Source organism: Meles meles, chromosome 6 (assembly GCF_922984935.1).
Source record: "Meles meles chromosome 6, mMelMel3.1 paternal haplotype, whole genome shotgun sequence".
NCBI classification, from domain to species: Eukaryota; Metazoa; Chordata; class Mammalia; order Carnivora; family Mustelidae; genus Meles; species Meles meles.
This window is the reverse complement of record NC_060071.1, coordinates 19,993,120-20,010,215: the sequence shown is the minus strand read 5'-3', so window position 1 is coordinate 20,010,215 and position 17,096 is coordinate 19,993,120. Positions and strand designations below refer to the sequence as shown.

General features: G+C 39.3%; 1 protein-coding gene across 1 annotated transcript in view; it reads left to right on the top strand.

Moving 5' to 3' along the window:
- TARS3 (threonyl-tRNA synthetase 3) overlaps nt 1–17,096 on the top strand; it is a 64,072-nt gene that overhangs the window by 16,020 nt on the left and 30,956 nt on the right. Inside the window, exons 7-10 of the mRNA XM_046009745.1 lie at nt 3,602–3,666; nt 7,618–7,696; nt 8,362–8,508; nt 9,307–9,405. Coding sequence (XP_045865701.1) covers nt 3,602–3,666; nt 7,618–7,696; nt 8,362–8,508; nt 9,307–9,405 — 390 coding nt within the window. The remainder of the gene's footprint in view (nt 1–3,601; nt 3,667–7,617; nt 7,697–8,361; nt 8,509–9,306; nt 9,406–17,096) is intronic.

Sequence of the window (17,096 nt, the reverse complement as noted above, 5' to 3'; positions counted from 1 at the left end):
CTGCTAAATTCAATGCCACTTGTGCTTTCTCTTTATATTATTTTGACCAATTAATTAGATGAAGAATATATTCTTCATCTAATTTAATTTTTATTTATTTATTTTGGAGAGAGAGTGAGAGTGTGTGTGCACACGTGTGAGCAGGGGTGGGGGTGGGGAAGGGGAGGGGCAGAGGCACAGGGAGAGAATCTTCAGCAGGCTCCGCACCCAGCCCAGACTGGAGCCTGACAGGGGGCTCAGTCTCACAGCCCCGAGATCATGACCGTAGCTGAAATCACGAGCCGGATGCTTAAGCAACTGAGCCATCCAGGCGCCCCCCCCGCCCCCCAGATTTATTTTTGAAATCATACTAGAGAAAGCACGCGATTTGAATATGTAAGACTATTAGTTCTGTGGGCTTGAGTTAAAATACAGGTTTGGGCTAGGTAAAGTTGCAGCTTCTCGTGTGTGTGTGTGTGGTAAAATACGCAAACTAGAAAAATGTATTATGGTAACCATTTTTAAGTGTACAGTTCTGTGGCGTTTGGTACATTCATACTGTGCAGCCATGACCGCCACCCATCTACACAGCTCTTTCCTCTTCTCCACCTGGAACCCCACGCCTAATAAGCACGAACTCCCCCTTTTGCCGCCTCTACAGATTTGACTACCCTAAGAACCGTATAAGTGGAATCATACAATATTTGCCCTTTTGTGACCTCTTTCTTTCACTAGCATTATGTCCTCAAGGTTCGTCCATGTTGTAGCCTATGTCAGAATTTCCTTCCCTTTGAAGGCTGAATAATACTCCATTGTATGTAGCGACTGCATTTTTTGTTCATTCATTCATCTGTTGGTGGACACTTGGGTTGTTTCCACCTTTTGACTATTGTGGAAAGTGTCTCTGTGAACATGGCTGTGCAAATATCTGTTCTAGTCCCTGCTTTCAGTCCTTTGGGGTCTATACCCAGAAGCTGCTGGATCATGTGGAAATTCTCTGTCAACTGCCAGAATGTCCGCCACAGGAGCGCATCATTTTACATTCCATCAGTGGTGCCCAAGCATTCCAATTTCTCCACATCCTCGCCAGCACCTGTAGTTTTCTGTTTTGTTTGTAGTAGCCATCCTAACGGGTGTGAGGTGGTATTTCATTGTGCTGTTGATTTGCGTTTCCCCAATGACAAGTGATGTTAAGCATATTTTCATAGACCTCTTGGCCAGTTGTGTGTTGTATTTGGGGAAATGTCTATTCCAGTCCTTTTCCCACTTTGTAATTGGGTTGTTTTTCGTTGTTGAATTATAGGAGTTCTTTATGTATTCTGGATATTAATCCTGTATCAAATACGTGATTTGCAATTATTTTCTTCTATTTTGTGGGTTGCCTTTTTGCAGCTACTCTTAAGAACTAAACCTAAATGTCTGTGAGGGAAAATGATTTGATTTGAACATATAAGTATGAAACATACTCATGTTTCATAAAAGTTAAATCATACAAATCTATTTTTTTCTCTGAACAATTATCCCCTTTAAATAGTCATTTAATAAAAAGTACTGGGGTGCCTGGATGGCTCGGTGGGTTAATAAAGCCTCTGCCTTCGGCTCAGGTCGTGATCCCAGGGTCCTGGGATCGAGCCCCACATCGGGCTCTCTGCTCAGTGGGGAGCCTGCTTCCTCTTCTCTCTCTGCCTGGCTCTCTGCCTGCTTGTGATCTCTATCTGTCAAATAAATAAAATCTTAAAAAAAAAAAAAAAAGTACCTGGCACCAAGGTAGTAGTGACGAAAGCAGGAAAGGAAAAGTGTCTGTTAAGTTTTTAATGTAATGATAGGATCATTTTCTATAAACTTTGTTTTTGTTTCATGCAATAGAGCAGCCATGTCCTCAGAATTTTATTTATTTTATGTAGTTAAAATTGGAATCTTCTAACCTGAATGAGAGACCTAAAACCATAAAAATCCTGGAGAGCACAGGCAGTATCCTTTTTGACAGAGGCTGTAACAGCTTCTTTCTAGCTATGTATCCTGAGGCAAGGGATATAAAAGCAAAAATAAACTATTGGGACTACATCAAAATAAAAAGCTCCGTATGACAATAGAAACAATCAACAAAATAAAAGGCAACCTATTGAATGGGAGAAGATATTTGTGAGTAACATATCTGATAGAAAGTTAATATACAAAATATATAAAGAACTTATCAAACAACACCCCAAAAAAGAGTAATCTGATTAAAAATGGGCAGAAGAAATGGATAGACATTTTTCCAAAGAAGACATCCAGATGGCCAGTAGACACATGAAAAGATGTTAATCATCACTCATCACCAGGGAAACACAAATCAAAACTCCAATGAGATATCACCTCACACCTGTCAGAATAGCTAAAAACAACACAAGAAATAGCAAGTGTTGGCAAGGATGTGGAAAAAGGGGATCCCTGTTGTCCTGTTGGTGGGAATGAGAACTGACATAGCCACCCTGGGAAGCAGTATGCGGGTTCTTCAGAAAATTAAAAATAGAACCACCTTAGGATCCAGCAATCACACTACTAGGTGTTTACCCAGAGTACACAAAAAATACTAATTCAAAAGGTTGCATGCATCCTAGTGTTTATAGCACCATTATCTACAATAGCCAAAATATGGAAACAACCCAAGTATCTATCAACTGATGAACAGATAGAGAATATGTGGTTTATATACCTACAATGGAGTATTATTCAGCTGTAAAAAAGAATGGAATATTTCTTAGGAAGGCATAGATTGAGCTAAATAAGTCAGAGAAAGGCAAATGAATGGTTTCACTCATATGTGGAATTTAAGAAACAAAACAAATGAACAAAGGGAGAATAAAAGAGAGAGAGAGAGGCAACCCAAGAAGCACTCTTAACTACAGAGAACAAACTGATGGTTACCAGAGGGGAGGTGGGTGGGGGGATGGGTGAAATAGGTGATGGGGATTATGTATGGAAGTGATGTTTGGAAGTGATGAATCACTATATTGTACACCCAAAACTACTAACTGAAATTTAAATAAAAACTTAAAAGAAATACATTTTGGAAATGAGATGAAAAAAATCAGAACCTTCTAGAACAGTGCTGTTCAGTAAAAATATAATGTGATAATAATGTACTATATGTTGTTGGCTAATTAAATTTAAATAAAAAATTTTAAAAATAAAAATGTAATGTGATCTACAAATCTGAGCCACATATATAATCTTAAATTTTCTGGTAGCCACATTCTAACAGCAAAAGATTAGTGGGGTTAATTTTTATAACATTTTTTAGCTCATTATATCAAAAATATCACTTCAATCTGTGACCGACATCAAAGTACGTAATAAGTTATTTTACATCCTGTCTTTCACAATAAGAAATCCCTTGTGTTTCGCACTTAAGCTCATCTCATTTCAGACTGGCTCTGTTGAGAGTGCTGCGTAGCCACTCAGGCTCGTGGCTCCTGGTTTGGACACTGTAGCTCTCAGCTGTGAGCTCATGGTATTTCTTGGGTCTCAGCAGCTACAACACAGTAGACACCCATTTAGTGTCTGTTGAAGAAAGTAAAATTTTTTCTTCCCATTTAAATATTTTAATAATAATATGCAAATATATTTTTCTTTGTAGTATAATAAATTCAAGTGCCGCATCCTGAATGAGAAAGTGAACACGCCAACTACGACAGTTTACAGGTAAAATGTGTGTCAATTTTAAGCACTGCTCGTGGTAAACTTGAAGGTGTGAGAAGTAGAAGCAGTTGGTCTTTGGGTGGGTGGTGTATTTGTAAATTCTCATGGTTGATGTGCTACTTGGGTTTGGGACTCCAAAATGTTATTAGCAAAGGGAAATCACTCCCTCTTCGTTTGTATTTATCAGGCTGTTGTTAAACCCTGAATTTTTGTTTCCTGGACGTTAGTGGTGATGACACCTTTCCCCGTGTGGGTGACACTGTGTTTGCCCAGTGCCTTGCATTTTAGTGGGGGCTGTTAAGGAAAGGAATTTTGTTTTGTCCTCCCATATTCTTATTAATGTGGCAGCGAGAGTTGTTGAGGCCATCTTTATCCCACAGTGATTTTTCTGACTCTCCCACACTCCCCGTTTCCTGGAGTCCAAGAGCATTAACTTTCATGCATTAGCCGGATGTTTATGATGAAACATAATGAAAGACAATGTGTTTTGGGAACCAAAGGCAAACCAAATGGTAGGAAGAGGCAAGTGAAGTCAGTACCACCATGACTTAGTTCTGTTCCTTTAACCTCTGAGCCCCTTTTTTATTCATGCATTTTTTTTAAAGCTACCTAACAGGTAATTGCTGTCCCCACGTCTGTGTGTTCTGGCCTGCTGGCTGCTTCTGTGACCTTCACGGTCCCATCTTAGAAGATCTGATGTCTATGTAATTGAAATCAAAGCTATCCTCCTAAGGGCATTTACTTTCCACAGTCAAGTATTTATGGTTCTGGGGATTAATTGTGCTGTAAGTCAAGTCATCTCCCCTCTAAGCAAAGCTATGCACAGGGCATTTCTTGCATTATAATATGAACTCATTGCCCTTTGACATTGAAACAGGATAGATACCTGCTTGCCTTATTTTTTCCATTCTCCAATGACCTGATAAGGTTTTATTATTCATTACCTGTAATTCAAATTAATGTTAGAATACGCATCTTAAAGCTTAAAGATACATGAAGAAATAGAAAAGATATGCTGTTTTAAAATTCTGGCTTCTAATACTTGAGCCTTTTTCGTTATTTTTTTGAGCCTTACTTAGGTCAACACTGGCACTTCTTATTCTGCCAGTTTAATTTTTGGAAAATAAATTGCTTTTCTTTCTATAGAGTTATTTAAAGATTAGAGTATTGAAGTCTTTTGTGCTAATTAGGCATTCCTTCCATTCCTCTGAGTGTTGGTTTACCACTTCCATTTTGGACAGAGAACAATACAGCCTGGTCATTCAAAGAAATGATACTTTCATCTTTAAAGCTTATTTCACTTTGGTGAATAAACCAGTCCCTCTATGTATTCATTGTTATTTTTAACTTTTTAAGCAGTGAACTTTAAAAATATTTAAAATTGGTTGCAATAGTTAAGGAACAACTCTCTTTATTAAATTTTCCTTAAATTAATTGATTTTTAAGGACCTCCCCTCTGACTGTTATACAGATGTATAAATACTGTGTCATTTGTATTTTAAATGTTTCTGTTCTTGGAAAAAAAGTCTGCTTATTAAGGTTTGGGGGTCCTTGTTTGTTAGAGGTACGAGTGAATTCCCAGCAACAGTATTAGGTGCCTTTTGGTTTTTTTTGTTTGTTGTGTTTTGTTTTTGAAAGAGAGAGAGAGAGAGGGCATACGCCACCAGTGAGGAGGGGACAGAGGGAGAGGGAGAGAATCTTAAGTAGGTTCCATGCCCAGCACATGATGCTGGGCTTGATCACTCGGCCCGGAGATCATGACCTAAGCCAAAATTCAAGAGTCAGACAATTAACCAACTGAGCTACGCAGGAGCGCCACCAAGTGTTTTAATGGTGGTGTCATCTTTGACACCACTTTGAAACTTTGGCCCGAGAGTTGCACTGTAAGTCAGTATTCTGTTTTAGTAAACCAAAAGACAATTAAGCATTTTGTCATAATGCCAGAGGGCCTAAATGCAAATAGAACACTCTGAAATTTATTTATTTACTTTTTAAACAGCCCTGATTTTTTTCCTTTATATATTTCCTCAAATTTTCTTTTTTTTAATTTAAGTTAATTTAATTTTTTTTCAGTGTTCCAAAATTCACTGTTTATGCACCAGACCCAGTGCTCCATGCAATACGTGCCCTCCATAATACCCACCACCAGGCTCACTCAACCCCCACCCCCCCAAAATCCTCAGATTGTTTTTCAGAGTCCACAGTCTCTCATGGTTTTTCTCCCCCTCCAATCTCCCCCAACTCCCTTCTCCTCTCCATCTCCCCATGTCCTCCATGTTATTCCTTATGCTCCACAAGTAAGTGAAACCATATAATTGACTCTCTCTGCTTGACTTATTTCACTCAGCATAATCTCCCTTAGTTCCGTCCATGTTGATACAAAAGTTGGGTATTCATCCTTTCTGATGGAGGCATAATACTCCATTGTATATATGGACCACATCTTCTTTATCCATTTGTCTGTTGAAGGGCATCTTGGCTCTTTCCACAGTTTGGCGACTATGGCCATTGCTGCTATGAACACTGGGGTACAGATGGCCCTTCTTTTCACTACATCAGTATCTTTGGGGTAAATACCCAGTAGTGCCATTTGGGGTCATAGGGAAGCTCTATTTTTAATTTCTTCAGGAATCTCCACACTGTTCTCCAAATTGGCTGCACCAACTTGCATTCCCACCAACAGTGTAAGAAGGTTCTGATTTTTTAAAAAGATTTTATTTATTTATTTGAGAGAGACGGAAAGAGAATGCACACTCATGCAGGGGAGGGGAGCAGAAGGAGGGAGGGAGGGAAAAGCAGACTCCCTGCTGAGCAGGGAGCCTGATGCAGGGCTTGATCCCAGGACCCTCAGATCATGACCTGAGCAGAAGGCAGAGGCTTCATTGACTGAGCCACCCAGGCACCCCAGACCTGATTTTTAAGAACAGGTTTAGGTCTACAGCAAAATGGAGAAGACACAGCAATTTCTCCTGTACCCCTTCCTCACACATGCACAGCCTCACCCACTCTCAACACCCCCCGCAGACTGACACATTAGTTACAAGTGATGGACCTTCATATGATGGACACGTCACAGTCACAGAGAGCCCAGAGTCTGCATCATGGTTCACTCTTGTTGGGGTACCTTCTGTGGGTTTGAGGAAGTTTATTTTTAGAGGAAGATATCAAGTAAGTGCATTTTGTATAAATTGTAGGTAATTTTGGTTTTGAAAGTTAGTGTAGAGTAGGGGAATAACTTTTTGATTTTATGAAAGTGGAAGGTTTTTAAGAGCCTTGGGATATGACAATGAAAAGTGGGGTCTTTATGGTATAGTTACTTTCAGAAGATTATGTAACTTTTGAATTTTTTTAAAGATTATATTTACTTACTTGAGAGATAGACAGTGAGAGAGAGCATGAGAGGGGAGAAGGTCAGAGGGAGAAGCAGACTCCCTGTGGAGCTGGGAGCCAGATGCAGGACTTGATCCCTGGACTCCAGGATCATGACCTGAGCTGAAGACAGTTGCTTAACCAACTGAGCTACCTAGGAGCCCTGTAACTTTTGAATTTGAGCAGAGAAGGGAATACTGGGATCTAAGGCTAGATAAATTGCCTCTTTATCCTAAATTAAAAATTAATTTTATTGGGGCACCTGGGTGGCTCAGTGGGTTAAAGCCTCTGCCTTCGGCTCAGGTTATGATCCCAGCGTCCTGGGATCGAGCCCCTCATCGGGCTCTCTGCTCGGCAGGGAGCCTGCTTCCTCCTCTCTCTCTCTGCCTGCCTCTCTGCCTACTTGTGATCTCTGTCAAATAAATAAATAAATAAATTTATTTTAAGTTTTTCCCAAATTAAAAATTGACCCAAGATGTATAAATAAGTGAGATCGTTCACTTTAAACATGAAAACACAGTTTGTAATGAATGATCCATAAAGCTATAACTGTTACCTGGGCATGTCTGAAATATTTCATTATAGGTGCGGTCCGCTAATTGACCTCTGCAAAGGCCCCCATGTAAGACACACTGGAAAAATTAAAACCATAAAAATTTTCAAGGTAAGGATTTTTGTTTAATACAGCAAACCTAAGATGACCCGGATAATGAGGAATTTCAATCATATCTTTTATAATCCAAACATTGCAGTATTGTAAAATACTTCATTATTTAATTTTTTACATAAGCTTCTAAAAATACTATAATTTTTACATTTTTGATAATTGGTACCTTACAAGTAGCTGTTAATTTTTTACTATCTAACCTTACTTTGCCTTTGTTTTTCATATGATATGTTAAGATATTGTTCTGCATATAGATAAAATATATAGATATAAAATAGTTAAGACATATAGATTTATAGATGTTAAGATATTGTTTTCTCGAGTCACCGTAAGTGAACAAGAACACTTGACTGGATCATCCCGTCCCCCTTCCTCCGCTGCTTCTCCTTTTGGTGGTACGGTTACTCTTGGCCTTGCCGGTCTTCCCCTACTCCCACACTTGCTATTCCTACGATAGACAGCGGACTCAAATCATTTTCTGATGGATTTGGGCTGGGCAGGTTTAATTAGACTGCATTTCAAAGTCTTTCCAGGGGTAATAAAAGTCATCTTTAAGTGAAGCTACATGGATGATGTCAGGGAAAATTATGCACATGTTTAAAAGCAGGTTTATTTATCACCAAATGTTTGGTATGCTTACCTAAATCCTGTTGGATGTGTAGAATTCCTCAACGTATTGGGAGGGAAATCCCCAAATGGAAACACTGCAGAGGATCTACGGGATTTCCTTCCCTGATAACAAGATGATGAAGACCTGGGAAAAGTCCCAAGAGGAAGCCAAGAACCGAGATCACAGGAAGATTGGAAAGGTACCTGCATGTCCTAGTCACCAGCAGGATGGGGATTTTCTTTGTTGGCCTCTGATTAAGTTGTTCGGTGTCTCTTCTTCTCTTGCCCAGTCTTCTGTTTTTCCTAGCACTCTGAGTTGAGTTTGCTGTTGGGTTCTTGCATGCTAATCCCCTAAATGTCTTCTCACCTCTTGCCTTCCCATGTCTTCTGTTAAATTTAGAAATTACACCCTTCTCTCATTCTTACCATGAAACAATAATAGTGTTTTTAAAAAGTTGTATGTCCTTGATAACATCCTTTGTATTTGGGGAACAGGGCAGAAAGAAAAGGAGATTTGAGAGCAGGCAGACCAGTCTCCATCGGGCCATTTAGGAGCTGTGTTATGTAGGGGCCCGGGTATCTGCTTCCGGGACTCCCTGTGCTCGTCTCTTCCTCGGAAGCCCTTGCAGGGCTGATGTGAGGACTGACTCTGGGTGGCAGTGGCAGCATGGGGCAGGTGTTCAGTGGTGACAGCCGTGATAATCCCCACCAGGTAGAGCCCACCTCCCGAGGTGATCTTTTCTGAACTTTGTGCCATGTTCTCTGCCCACGAGGTCCACGCTCCCAGGTGCCCAGTCAGAAATCAGCAGTAAATAAAAGGTGAATGAAAAGCTAACTAACCATAAATACAAATTGTGATTTTATATGTGCTTCAGGCGGCTTCGGGAAGTCAGTCATTAGAAGATGGAAATTTAAGTTATTCCTAGCATGTCACATACGTATAGTAACTATTGATCAATGGCAGTGAGATTTGAGATGCATTTATTGTTTTAATCTAGGAACAAGAACTTTTCTTTTTCCATGATTTGAGTCCTGGAAGCTGCTTTTTTCTTCCCAGAGGAGCCTTCATTTATAATACACTTATGGATTTCATACGAGTAAGTTAACTTTTAAAATGTTTTTCTTATTCAGTCCCATTTTACATTTTACTATTTTTCTTTCATAGTAAGATGGCCAAGAATTTTCATTAACTTTAGTTTAGTAATATTAATAACAGTTTTGAACCTAGAAGAGAAATACTGGGTTGAGCCTCAGAAAAAATTGAGATAAATTCTATATTCCCTAGATAAAATGCATTCTTGGGATTTCAATAATTGCATCTCCCATCCACGGAAGTTTCTAGAACATGAACAATACAGAGATAAGCATTATTAGGCTAAGCATGGAACTCCCTGTGAAGGAAAAGTAAGGAGGAAGTGTCTAACTGGTACACAATGCTAAATGATGAAGGGTTGCTTCTCAAAATATGGCCCATGGTCCCTCTCCATTGTCCGTGGTGTGACTCCCAGGTGACTTGGCACCTCCATCTGGAGCCAAGGGTAAAGACGACTGTGTAAAATACCTTCTTATAATAAAGTTTATAGATTAGAAAGTTTCAGTTTATATCATTTGAACTATAGATTCTGTTCAAAGGTGATCCATGTAGACTATTATGATTATGTTTCCTTTTTTGCATGTTTTTTGTCTTTCCTGTAATTAATAATTATCTAAAATTTTCACTTACTCAGTTTTATATCACTAACTTATTTAGTTCTTATCACTTATTCATCTTCAAACTTTTCCTCAAAACTGCAAAACTCCTTACAAGTGTTTTCTGATGATCCAGGTAATGTCTCAGTAATTTTCAAAATGTGGTCATCTTGTTCTAGAATTAACTTGCTACAGGGATTCTTGCCAACTGACATCTTAGGACTTGCTTTCCTCATGTCTCGCAACTCCCTTCACGTCTCTGCTATGTTCATTCTCCTCTTTCCTCATCCCACATCTTCCTCTTCCTCCCTTATCCCTCTCATCTGGGGAAGCACTTTCTTCAGTAACTTCCTGAGAAAAGGTTAGTGGTGTGAGCTGGTTATTCTCTGTCCACCTCACCAGTCCCGTTTTTCTTCCTTCTCTTCTCGTGCTGTGTCCCTGGAGGCTAAGTTCTGTGGACTCTATAACCTGGGCTACATACCTTCCAGTAGGGATTAGCCAGGGTGAAGCCATGGTAGGCAAGAGGGCCTTGAAGAATCACTGAAGATCATCCGGGACTTGAGCAGATGGTGATGGCCATCACAACTGCTATTTCAGATGGGCTGTCTTTGTGGAGAATCAACACAGCCCTTAGCACCTTGAACTCTCGAGGTTAGGGGCTGAGTGTGTGGAGAATAAACAGAAAACCTCTATGGTGGCCTGAAAGGAATCTCTTATCTCTATAGATGCAAGACACGTGGCTGATGATTAGACCCGAGGCTTGATTGTACGGGCTGCAGAATTGTAAAGTCATTTAAATTCACAACCCCAGTTGTCTGTTATGCTAAGGTAAGGGCACTTGTGAGAAAGAGTGGTTTCCTGAATTTCAGAGTAAGAATTTTTGGCAGACACAGATGAGGCTGAGGACTCTGAATTTCCAGATATGTTTGTCTGAAGAAGTTGGCCTTTACATGCAAACAAAACAAAACAACAACAACAACAACAAAAACATTCAGGGATTTTACCTGTTTTTTCTCTTCCATATGGTCTTGTCTTTTCCCATATTTAGTAATTTTTTATTATATCTAAATACCGTATATAAAAAGAACTTCAAAGGCTGTAGATAATGTCATCTCCTAGGAGAGCATTAACCTCCTGCCAAGACTGAAGACTAATTGTTTGATCCAGTTAAAGATGAGCTGAGTTAGGGCTGGGCTTCTGTTTTGATAAAACACAGTGTATCTCTTCTTCATCGGTATTTCTAGGGCATGACCCTGTAGGGTTTCCAGTTGACAGTCTGGTCTCCTCAGCTCCGAAAGCCTGGAGGAGAGTCAATTCTGCTCTTCAAATGTGTTCTACTGGGTCGCAAACTGTTCCAGATCTCATCCGATTACTGCGTTGGTCCAACATCTAATAACATGTCATCTGAATCAGGTCTGGGTACAGGTGAGGCTCCTCAGGAGCAAAGTACAGATCGCCAAGTGCGGTCCTGCTCATTGTGAGATCTGCGAACTAAAGGGAAAATTATCTGTGGGCCACCTCCCCCCACCCCCACATTACAAAATAATGGCAGACAAACAGGATGCAGTACATACTGCCATTCAAAAAGGGTTGGGGAAGAGTAGTAGTCACCGATCTGCAGAAATTCTCACAACGTACTCGTTCTTTCTCCCTGGTCAGAAAATGCACTTTGGTTAGGACATTTTTCTCTGCATGGGTTGTGGTTCTGACCTTTGCATCATCCTTCCTTTACCATGAGAAATAGCCCATGTAGACCTCTGTGTAGCTTTCTCAATATTCTTAATCTGTTTCTTTTGGTAGGCGTTTAGGGGTTCCAAGCCCTCATTCATTGTGTGCTGTCTCTGTCCCTTTTAGTCTAAGCCAGTACAATTCCTTTAAAAGCTTCATGCGATCTTTTCTATACAATTATAGTCAACACTTAGGTGAAAATCACACCCGTGTCTCTTTATGAGCCATATCGTTCTCTACCTAAGCCTGCCTGTGAGGTTGATGTAAAACAGTACACTTAAGATTCTTTTTTTTTTAAGATTTTATTTATTTATTTGACAGACAGAGGTCACCTGTAGGCAGAAGGGGGGGTGATGCAGGCTCCCCGCTGAACTGAGAACCCAGTGTGGAGCTTGATCCCAGGACCCTGGGATCATGACCAGAGCCAAAGGCAGAGGCTTTAACCCACTGAGCCACCCAGGTGCCCCAGTACACTCAAGATTCTTGAAAGCCTTAATGTTTGGGGCACTTGGGTGGCTCAGTCGGTTAAGCGTCTGACTTATGGTTTTGGCTCATGTCATGATCTTGAAGTTGTGAGACCGAGCCCCACCTTGGGCCCTGGGGTCAGTGCAGAGTCTGTTTTGGATTCTCCCTCCCTTTGCCTCCAGCTCATATGCACTTTCTCTCTCAAAAGAAATCTTAAAATAAAAAAATTTTTAAAAGTCTTATTGTCTAGGTGACAGAGTCTACCAAGGACAGTCTGAAGACTCTCAGAAGCCTTACCAGCTGTCACGTGGATCATCCTGAGGTCTTCACAAGTGACACACAGCCATACCCTCAAGAGAGTCCCGCATGGGGCTCTCTGCTCGGCAGGGAGCCTGCTTCCCTCTCTCTCTCTGCCTGCCTCTCTATCTACTTGTGATCTCTCTCTGTCAAATAAATAAAAAAAAAAAAGAGCTTTACCCTAGGTCCTGCTTTATTGGTTGTGACAAGCCTTTCTTACCCTGTGAGTCTTTTGCTGTTGAGTCTAAAGATGCAATAGTTTCATTTTTGAATCCAGCAGGTCCTGGCATTTTGATATTCCCTCTCAAAATCGTAATAGTGCCCTATTTAGTTTACGTCTCTCTTATATTTTGTCATAGGCAGCCATAAGAAGTCAGTTGTCCCTTTCTTCTTTCTGCCTAGACACATCCCAGCTATAGTCCATGAATTCTTTGGGTAGTTTTTCTGTTTTTTTATCACCTCGGGTGATAATGTTACCCATTTTCTGGCACCACATAACAAGAGTCCCTTTTCTTCATCCTCCAATGTATTTTCCTCACTGTCCTTCCAAGTCCTCACAGAGAGTCTCTAGCCTTCCAGCTCCCGCCCACCATCTGGCTCCAAAGTCAAGGCTGCATATTTTAGGTTTCTATTATAGCAGCACCTACATCTGGTGCAGATTCTGTTCTGGTTGTCTATTGAAACGTAACAGAGTGTCCCAAAGCTTAGTTGCTTAAAATGGCCCTTTCCTTTCCTTTTCTTTTCCTTAAAGATTTTATTCATTTATTGGACAGAGAGAGACACAGCAGGAGAGGGAGCACAAGCAGAGGTAGCAGGGAAGGGAGAAGCAGGCTCCCTGCTGAGCAGGGAGCCTGATGTGAGGCTTGATCCCAGGACCCTGGGATCATGACCTGAGCCGAAGTCAGGGGCTTAACCGACTGAGCCCCCCAGGCGCCCCCATTTTTTCCGTTATTATCTCTAATGGTCTAAGTGTTAGGCTTATCAGGTGGTTCTACATTGAGTTCCTTATATGACTACATTCAGGTGGAGGCTGATGCCAGAATTGCTGGTTGAAGTTCAAGTTACATTTGTTGAAATGCATAAATATGAAGGTTACAGCATAAGAAATTTTCACATGTGTGTGCATCTATGCAGTCACCACCCAAATCAAGACATAGAACAGTTCTATCCTTTTTAAAAAAAGATATTTAATTAATTTATTTATATGAGAGAGAGAGACAGAGAGAGAGAGAGCAGGGAACGAATAAATGGAGAGGGACAAGCAGACACCCGGCTCAGTGTGGAGCCCAGCATAGGGCTTGATCCCACGATCCTGAGATCATGACCTGAGCTGAAATCAAGAGTTGGACGCTCAACTGACTGAGCCACCCAGGTGCCCCTAGGACAGTTCCATCCTTTCATAAGGTCCTCTTGCATCTTCCCAGTCAATACCTGCCTCCCCTCTTCTCACCTGAGATGATCTTGCTGATTTCTCTTAACCATAGATCAGTTATGCCTGGTCTTAAGCCTCATGTAAACTTCATACAGTATTAGCTATTGTGTTCTGGCTTCTTTTGTTCCACTTAATGTCTGAGATTCATCCAAGTTTTGTGTATAATTTTCTTTCCATCGTTTGAGGTATTTCATTTTGTGACTATAGAACAGGGTATTTATTTGTTCTCCTATAGTCATACATTTACATTGTTTCCACTTTGAAGCTATTATACATGAAGATGTTACAAACATTTTTGTACCTGTCTTTTGGTGGGCACAAGTACTCACTTCTCTTGGGCATATACCTAGGAGTGGAATTGCTAGGTCATAGGATGATAATGACTAACTTAAGAAAATATTGAATAGTTTTTATGTGGTTGATCCATATACTGTTCCTTCCAGAAATGTATGAGCATTCCAGTTTGTCGTTTGGGTAGGTACCATGGTATTATTCTGCATTCCCTGATGAATAATGATATGACAACCTTTCCATATGTTTGTTGGTCATTTGGATATCCTCTTTTGTGAAGTTCCTGTTTAAGTCTTTTCCCTATCTTAAAAACTGAGTTGTCTTTTTATTATTGATTTTTAGGGGTTCTTTATTTATTCTGATATGTGTCATTTGCTGAATGTGTATATTGTGAGTATGTGGCTCATTGATTTACTTTCTTAATGATGTCTTTTAGCCAACAGTTCTCATGTTTAACAGAGTTTGGTATATTATTCTTTTCTGGTTAGGGCTTTTCATGCCCTCTTTAAGGAATCTTTGCCGATTTCAGTGTCATGAAAATAGTCTTATTTTTTCTATTCTAGAAGCTTGATGGTATGTTTTGAGAGTCAAGGCTATGGTCTAGATTGAATTCATTTTTAGGTCTTGGGGAAGAGGGGTCAAAGTTGATTTTTATTCACAGGTTTATCCAGTAGCTTCAGTACCATTTATTACTGCAGTAAAATCTTTGTCCTAAACCACTATGTATTTCTGAATATTCACTCTCTTCTTTTGGTCGCTTTGTTGTCTGTCCTTGCATTAACACAACATTGCTTTGACTACTGTAACTTACTGTAAGTATATATTGTCTTAATATCAGTAGTTCAATTAACTTTTTAAATTTTATTCTTATTCAGGATCATTTTAGCTATTCTAGATTCTTTGTGCTTCCGTATAAATTTTATATCATCCTTTTCCTTTCCTAAAAAAATAACTGCTGGGATTTTGATAGGAATTACATTCATTCTATAGATTAATTTGCAGATAATTGACATCTTAACCACATTGAGATAATTAAATTAAAGATTGTCCCTAGACAATCTTTTGAGTGGAAATGTCTGAGTGGCTCAGTTAGCTAAGCATCCAGCTCTTGATTTTGGCTCAGGTAATGATCTCAGGGTTGTGGAGACTGAACCCCACATTGGGCTCTCTCTCTCTTTCTCCCCTTACCCCTGATTGTTGTCTCTCTCTCTCTTTCAAAAAAAAAAAAAAGAAATGAAATTTAAGCTGCAGTAAGCTCCATGTCCACCAGACTATCCCCCCACCACACCCCGTGGCAAAACAACAACAACAAACCTGAAAATACCAGAGATTGGCAAGAATGTGGAGAAATTCTAACTCGCATTGGTGGAAATGCAAAATGGTACTACTGCTTTGTAAAACAGTTTGGCAGTTTCTTACACAACTAAACATATGCTTACCATGTGACCTATCAATTCCACTCCTAGTTATTTACTTAAGAAAAACAAAAACATGCACATACAGAGACTTGTATCTGAATGTCTGCAGAAACCTTATTTATAGTAGCAAAACTGCAAAAAGTTTTGCAGTAAGCAAAACTTACAGCAAAGCTGTAAGCATAATGACATTTCTCGTCATAGGGCATACTTTAAAATCATTCCCAAACACATGAATTGTGAACATGACTAGCAATATTATCCAGAGTGGATTAAAAGTCCATTGATTATCTCCTGAGCCTAGCTTTAAAATAGTCTCTACTCAAAACAAAAAAGCAAACACACACAAAAAAATCTTCAATTTTTAGGACCTTGTTTAATCTGAACATATAGAGGCATCTGACATAGCCACAGAATAATTGCTGTCCTTTGTAATGATCTGTTATTTGGTTAAGACTTTCTAATTTAGTAAAAATGAAAGATAGGTAAAGCAGCTTACTGAATGGCTGAGACCCAGCTATCCACAACCGGACGGAAAAGTTACTCTGCTGAAGAGTAACAGTGGAGTCCTTTTAATTGATATGAAACGAGTGTTGTTTGGTATTTTAAAATATTATGTTTTATACTTTTTTAATTGTAAGAAAAAATTTTTCTACTTCATCAAAATATGCTGGTCTAGATCTGTGCCAGACATCCCTTAAGTGATTGACAAATGGTGAGAACCTAAGAAACCAGTAACAGAGATCATCTGATTGATAGCTTAAAGAAAAAAAAAGTTTACATAAACTGAGAACTTCAGTTGAAAGACTCTCTTTTTCTGTCCCGAGTGATTGAGCTGGGGATGCTGTTGATAGGTAGGGAGGAAGAGAAGACAGCTTATGACTTTATGGCTACCAGCCACTTAATGTGTTATAAATTAAGATTCTCAGCTTCATTTCTGTTTAAAACTAAAGAGATCAAAACTAAATTTGCATAAAACATAGCATTCATGCTTAGCATGTTATAAAGTGATTCTGCCTCTTAAGTAATAGAAAAATAACTGCTGTTTATCTAGAATGTATAAGGATTTTGGAATTTGTAGTTATAGAAAGTTTATATATACATAATAATACATGATAACATGCGTATATTATATATGACATATATAATATATGTCATATATATGACATATAATATAATATATATAATGTATATATTATATATAATTTCAATTATTAATTTTCAAAAAATTAACAGATTATATATACTATATATTATTATATAGTATAAAATAAAGATACTTAATGTGAAGATGAGACTGAGAGTACATTAATCTTTCTTTCATGATCCAGAAAGCAGCACACCTAAAACTGAGGGCACATTAACTACGATTTAATATAAAATGTAATCCCAAATTAAGAAATATTCACTCCTAGTGTTACTTTGCATGGACTTGTGATCTGTCATGCCACATTTTAGCATTAAATATGTT